Source organism: Quercus robur, chromosome 5 (genome assembly GCF_932294415.1).
Source record: "Quercus robur chromosome 5, dhQueRobu3.1, whole genome shotgun sequence".
NCBI lineage: Eukaryota > Viridiplantae > Streptophyta > Magnoliopsida > Fagales > Fagaceae > Quercus > Quercus robur.
This window is the reverse complement of record NC_065538.1, coordinates 60623448-60630862: the sequence shown is the minus strand read 5'-3', so window position 1 is coordinate 60630862 and position 7415 is coordinate 60623448. Positions and strand designations below refer to the sequence as shown.

General features: G+C 34.0%; 1 protein-coding gene across 15 annotated transcripts; it reads right to left on the bottom strand.

Annotated features, from left to right (window-relative positions):
• Positions 1–1159: 1159 nt before the first annotated feature.
• LOC126726534 (ATP-dependent Clp protease proteolytic subunit 5, chloroplastic-like) lies at positions 1160–6942 on the bottom strand. 15 transcript variants are annotated; one of them, XR_007655952.1, is made up of 4 exons: positions 6130–6942; positions 5463–5539; positions 3554–5344; positions 1160–2132 (listed from the first exon to the last, which is right to left on the bottom strand). XR_007655952.1 is itself a non-coding variant. In XM_050431802.1 (3 exons), the coding sequence occupies exons 1-3, from the start codon at positions 6183–6185 to the stop codon at positions 1899–1901; spliced, it is 321 nt and encodes a 106-aa protein (XP_050287759.1). In that variant the 5' UTR covers positions 6186–6942; the 3' UTR covers positions 1509–1898. The 15 variants fall into 15 exon arrangements, 1 of the variants encoding a protein (XP_050287759.1); XR_007655956.1 differs by having other exon boundaries at positions 1160–2147; positions 5289–5344; XR_007655953.1 differs by having other exon boundaries at positions 5289–5344.
• Between the last annotated feature and the right edge of the window lie 473 nt (positions 6943–7415).

Genomic DNA, 7415 nt, shown 5'->3' with positions numbered 1-7415 from the left:
TCAATCGTGTTAGGTTTGGTTTTCTTTCATTTCAATTTTACTGTTATTATGATTGAGGCATGTAAGTAGACTTATTTCTAGTGTTAAGAAACAAAAAAAAAATGATAAAACCTATTAAACATATTTTATTCCACGTAGCCATCTACGCACAGGTCACAATTTTAGTGCAAAATATGTGTGTACGGTTGTGTGGAGTAAAGTATGTAATAAACACTAGCCCCCCAAAAATAAAAAATAAATAAATATCAATATTTCTAGATCCATTTTTACTTTTATAATTTTTTTTTGCAAAATTTATTGCCTAAACTATAATACTTCCAAACTTTGAAAAGTACCATGATAGCATCAAAGTCACTCAATTTGGTCATGTTAGAGTGATATTTTGGTTCTTTTTAGGGATTGCAAGAATATTTTAGTTTTGTTATCTAAAAGGTTTAAGGGACAATTAAATTATTTTTGACATGACCAAAATATCACTCTAACATGACCACATCATGACCAAAACATCACTCTTAACTCAATTTGATGCGTCTAAATTTGAGTGGTCACGTTAGATAAAAAAGCCTTTTTTTTTTTTTTCCTTTCTTTTTTTTTTTCTATTTCTTACAATTTCTTTAATAAAAAAAATAATAAATAAATAAATAAATCAACACTGTTCTTACATGTCAAAATCTCTTCTTACATGTCAAATTTTAGGCTTTATATGATACTATGCACAAAAATGTTTTTGCTATTGTCCTCACGCAGTAGTATAATTGAATATCAATAATCAAGTCATATTTTGCCAACTCTGAACTTTAATGTTGAAACTAGGAACCCAAAGATCTTGGTGTTGCCCATAAAATTCACAGACTCATAGACTAATCAATAAAAATAATTAGATCATTCAAACCCTCAACAAGTACACCAAGACAACATTTTTACATTCAAATAGATGTTCTTGGAAGTCCTTTATTGTTAAGGTTTTATACAGGAGATGGAGTCAAGTTAATTGTGTTAGAAAGCATGCACAAAAAATGTTCTCCATTACATTAATGTCCAATCGTGACAACCACCTGCAGAACCCTTCCACCACTATAAAATGCATAGGTGAATATTACAATTCGCATTATGTGCCAAATTGCCAATACCAGTTTTTCTATACAATTGAAAATAAAAATAATTGAAGGCCCAATTGAATTTAGAAGCTAAAATGATGCTCACAACATTATCAACCATAACATAAATAAATTATCACAACTGATTCCTGTGAGCGTAATCAAAGAAGCATATTTCCAATGCTCTTTTGCACTGGATGTGCCCTTAGGACTTGTTAGCACCAACAAAACCAATAAAGCAGTGGCAAACACCTATAGCCTAGTTTATCATCATACACATAAGAACATCTACACTTTCACCAAATTCACAAAGTTTTGAATCCGGACTGCCACTTAACAAATACAGATTCGACTATTATCCCTAAAGCATTCAGAGTAAATTTCACAAATTAGAGAGAAAAAACACATTAATAAGTGAAAAACCAACTAACCATCCCATCATAAGCTAGAACAAGAAACTCCTCATCATCGCAAAGCTCAACCTATTTCAAGGAGAACCAAAGATATAAAAATAGAGCTTGACAAGAAGAATCTCTTAAGAAGATATCCCCATAATTTTATACACAGCCATACCTAATACTCATATTCGACCATATCAAATAGAGAGAGGAATGATATGCAGCCAACACTGATCATTTGGAAATTAGGGGTAAACAGCAGCAAAATTCAAGGTTCTTAATTCTCTGCTATAAAGAAAAACAGCATCATGAACTAATATGAACTCAGGCACACCAAAAATATCATTCTTCATTTAACTCTTCTATAAAGCCATGTCCTCCACAGCAGTCACCCAAGAGAAATTTACACACCAGACTCAACTTTAGTCTCAGCCTCTGCCATAGCTGCCAGTGGCTGAAGAGCTTTGAGAGGATTCATAAGGATACCATCTATAAGCCCATATTCTTTGGCTTCTTTTGCACTCATGAAGAAATCTCGGTCAGTATCATGATTGGTCCTGTCGAGACTTTGACCGGTGTGGTAGGCAAGAGCGAGATATCCATTAAGGTTTGCTTTATGATGCAGCATTTCATTTTCCTGAGAATCATGTCTCTTGTTTAGGAGTTAGGATACTGTTTATAAGATAATATAATAAAAGAGATGACAAGTAGATAAATAGAAACTATAGTCATTATAGAGTAATAAGAATGTCCAAATATTAAATGTCACAGGTGGGTTCCCATTCCTTCAATTTCTTTATAGTTCAACCTCCAACTAGAGCCAAGTAGACTACCAGAAACAATTGATTCTAAAACATATAATTGAGTTAATATTTGACATTTGGAATGGATCTCCTCCTTGGAGACACCCAAACCACCAGTTTTTTTCCCCTTCTTTTTATTGGCAAGTTAAACATGGAACCGAAAGTATTGTTAATTTGTTACTAACACAAAGTCAGCAAAGCCAACATAACCATGATTAAAAAGTTGAAAGGCATATCAGATTTGGCTAATTTAACAAATCAAAGCACACCAAACTCTATCCATGACTAACCATTAAAGAAGTAACTACTAAGTTCTTCTGATCCATAACAGATTTATGGTTAATTTAACATAATAAAGCACACTAAACTCTCACATGCACACATATGAGTCAAAAACCCAGAACCCAGCTCATTAATATAATCAGTTGTGTCACTATAAACAATAACAGAAAAACCTTCATTTGGGTACCTCTGAATTATTCTTGAAAGAAAAATATAACTAAAAATTTCAGAAATAAAGCAATTAAAAATAAATACGACATTAGATTTGCGAAGGCTCTAATTACCGCCTAAGCATTTCAAGAACATTGAGCAAGTCCAATTGATACCTTCAGCAAAATCATTAAGCAAGTCCAATTGGTTCCACTTCAACCTTAAAATCCTTCAGCAAAACTACACCAATTAAGCTTTCTCTGTCATTACCCTCACAACACAAAGCAACAAACAAATTGATACCTTTTCCCTTAACTTCCAAATTATGCACTTGCTATTATTGGGATTTGCAGACAATTTCTAAACTCTATAGATTCAGCCCTTCGCTGGGCATGGCAGCGACGGCAAAGCCAAGGTTAATGAAGGAGGAAATTGGAGAAGAAGCTGGGGTCTTCAACCAAACAAAGAATCTAATAAAACCCCTCAAAAAATCTATTTGGCTTTTATGAATAAGGAAATTAACACAGAATTCATTCAAAAGTAGGTGAAATTTAATAACAGATATCAAAATTTCGCAGAGAAAACATAGTATTTGGGATTTTCTTCCCAGATAAATTGAAGTAGATCATGAATGAAACCCTAAAAATCAATATCATGGTTTCTATTTAAATTTATTTTCCGCAATAAATCACAGTAAAAAAATTAACTTGTTAACAAAAACTTTTTTTTTTTTTTTTTTAAATTGACCAAAAGAAAATTCCTAACTGGGTATTGCTAAGAATGGGAGAAAATCCCCTCTGCCATCAATTATGCACCTTTGTACCTTCTGTAATTCAACGATGGAGAGGTTAGAAAATGATGGGGAGCTGCGTTGGATGAGAGAGTTGAAGAAGAAGGAGAAGGAGAAGGAGATGGGAGTGCATTTGAAAGAGAGAGAGTTTGAAGGAAATGGTCAGAGGCTTCAGTTTTTGACTCTGGGGCGGTGGTAGACTTGGCTTGGCGGAAGGCTGAGGGGCTGCGGTAGTCACCATTCAGGTTGGAGTTTGGACTGAAGGTTTGTTTTCTGCATCTGGAAGTATTCAAATACCATCGTGTTCATGTATACAGTAGGGTTGTTCAAGGGTTAAATTGAAGTAAATTAAAAAAAAAAATTATAAATTAATAATGATGTGTAAATTTGTGGAGGCTACAAAGTTGAGGTGGAACACTCTTATGATGTCAACAAAAAGTCAGAGACTTTGGTTTTATAATATATTAGTCGCTAACCCGTACAATATACGGAAAATTTTAATAAACAATTTTATATATTGATGGGAAAGTTCAACAATTTATTTAAACTAACACAGATTAATAAAGTTATGCATAGACGCATTCTATAATCATGACTTATTGAAATCTACAATGCCAGCACCACTAATCTTTCTTTGGAAAGCTACCAAACTATATGAAGCATTGAAACCACTAAAAATTTGAAACTAAAGCAAAAAGAACAGTGCTCAGTATAAACTGCAATCGTAGGGATGAAAAAACTACTTGATGAGGGAACATTGCTGCTACCACCATCATCATTATTGTAATACCCAACTACAGATCTACCTTCTTTACGTTGAAACCCCATTCAAAATTAACATCCATTTATTACTCAATAACTTCCTACTTGAATAAACAAAATTTTTCCTTCACCACCTTGGCTGGCTTTGTAAACATGCAAGAAGCCTCTAGAAATCCTACTAAAAAAGCTAATCTTTCACCTACTATTTTACAATGCATGTCAAAGTCAAACCTTGCTTAAACCCTCTAACATTCAACATGTCTTTGTCTTTTCTATGCTTTCTTTCTTTGAAAATATATTGGACAGTTATGACTGTGAACAAATAAGTAAATCACAGCCACAACAGTTGAGCCAAACACCTCATAATTTTTTTTCTTTTATCCTCAACTTTTCTCAAAATTAGTACTCTTCTTCTTACTAAATTCAAGATCCCTTAGGAAAACCACTCAAGCATTGTATTACTTCTATGTTCTTCACTTTTTACTCAACTTGTTTTCATAGCTCATATTTGTGTCCATAATTCACAGCTTTCCTAGCCTTGCAAGCCATCCTAACAGCTTGCATTAAACAATCGCAGCAGAAAATTTTCTATTATTAGAAAAATTTGTAAAGTGTGTACACAGATTACAGTTTCTTGTAAAGTGTACATACCCATACTCTAAACCTCTAAGGAAGGAAACATCACAAACCCCTTACATATGTGGCTTAGATTTAAAACAAACTACATATATTCCAAGTCTGATAAGCCAACTCAATGGTAGAAAAATGTTCTTTATAAAATTAGATAATAACATATTTTACAAAAACATTTTGTATAGACAATTCAAAGAAAGCCTTTAAGAACCTGAAACCAAGAACTTAATCTCAATAGAATAACATAGCTTTCACCTAACATTGAGCATGCTCTGTCATGTATTCTATGATTGATTAGTAATGTAAGTCAAGCTTGAATTCAAGCTAATGAGTGTCTATATACTAAACAAAAGGGAGAAAAGAACAGCCTTACCATGAAAAAATGATGGGAAATTAAGTGAATCTTAGCTCTTCTTGTCTATGCTCCTACTTTCAAATAAGGATTAAAACCAAGAAAACAATTCTACAATAAGAAGTACTGTACATCACACATAAACAAAAAGAAAATCTAAAATAAATTGCCACAATCGGGAAGAAGGAAGAAAACCATGTGCTAAATGGACATTTTAGATACTGCTAGACCATGTATATACCATGTAGGAAGAACATCTCCACGTATTAGACCTGCAAAATGGACATGGTACAAATTTAAATTCTAGAAAAGGAACAAAACAATCAGGTATTTTATCAAACAATTGTTGTGCATGTAACATAGAGTCTCGTTAATTATGTTCACACCAAAATAATAAAGCAATATTTTTTAGAGGAGTGATTGGCAGAGAGAGACAAACAAATCAAAGTTTTAGAAAAACAAAATAGTCAAACAAATCGAATTAGAAGGTGAAATCAAGGTGACTTAATTTTGGTTGCTATACAAAAGATTTGATTGTTTCTATTAGATCAAACTATCAAACATCAGACCACAAATATACAATAAAACTCAGACGGGCTTAATGTCAACACTATCTTTATAATCCATGCCTCCAAGCCAAAGCCTTTTTTTTCAGTTTGGCTCAAGCATTTTGTTGAACACTTTGAAGGGTTGGCCTCTGTTCTCTTCTCATACAATGAAGAACTATTAGAGTCTACTGGTTTCCATTATTTTTTTGAAACATTCCACCCTAAAAATAAAAATAAAAAATATATCTTCTAAAGGGGAAAAAAATTACAGAACATAGAGTCTAAAAAAAATTAGAAGAGAGATAGCGATAGACCTAGTGAGGCCAATAATGACAACTGAAAATGCAGGCACACCCTCTGCCATGCACATTAGCTTTCATAAATCTTTTTTTTTTTTTTTTCTCTACCATTATTACCCACTATCAGCAAAGTTAGCATTTTGTATAATCCATTTCTTGTTTCTCTTCGAACCCCACTGCTTGATACAACCATTGTTCCACAATCCATAGAAATTCAGAAATTTTCTGGTTGTGTCGTTGGAGGGATGAAGCGAACCAGAGAGGACTACACTGCCGGTGGTGAGGTTTCTCTGGGTTACGGAGCATCGTCTTGGTGCAGGGGTCAATTGCTTGGCGTGGAGGATTTGGGTCTGTTTTTGTTGCGAAATTGAAGAAACCTGTTTTGGATTTCCTCCAACCATTGCTGTGAAATCAGAACACGCTGCTTCTGGGTTATCTTCACTCTTGAATGAAGAAGGGTTTCTTCGGTCTTTAAAAGGGTGTCCTAATGTGGTTCAAAGCTTTGGATCAGACATCACAACCACCAACTTAGCAGAGGGACTAAGGCAGCCATTCAAGTGGGGTTGTTCTGCCTCAGGGTGTTGGGGGCTGAAACTGTTGCCGGAGAAGATAGATAGTGGAGAGTGGAGAGTGGAGAGTGGAGAGTGGAGAGAGAGGAGAAGACAGCGGTGATTAAACATGATGGTGGGCGGTTGGGCTCCACAATAGCTGGGTTTTGGTCGCCGGTTATCCTTCCTGGAGAGAGAGGAGTTACCGTAAGGATAGAGAGAGTACAAAGGGAAGAAAGTTGAACAACGTTGGGTATAAAATCAGAAGAATTTTTTTTTCTTTTTTAATTAAAACAATGCATACATAGAAATTTTTGAGGCCTCCAAATCTAATGTGACACAACTTGAGGAAGTCAACAAATGGTCAAATATCTTTGGTTATATAGTGGAATTTTTCTTTTCAAATAACATTAAATATCAAAAATTTTAGTTAATTGTTACATTTCAAAACAATGCTGAAAACTAGAATATCGAGTATCTAAAACTCGAGTTCTAAGATAAAACTCGAGTTTTTAAAGATCGATTTGTAAGCGGCTAGGTCTGATGTGGAAAAAAGTCCACCGGGAAAATTATGTGGAACTCGAGTTTTAAAGACTCGAGTTCCATAAGCACCAAAACATAGAAACACCAGAATAGATTCAGCAAAAAAAAAAAAAAAAAGAACACCAAAACAGAAACACACAGAAACATGAAGGACACCAAAACAGAAACACGAAGGAATAACCAAAAAAATCAGAAGAAACACGAAGGAAC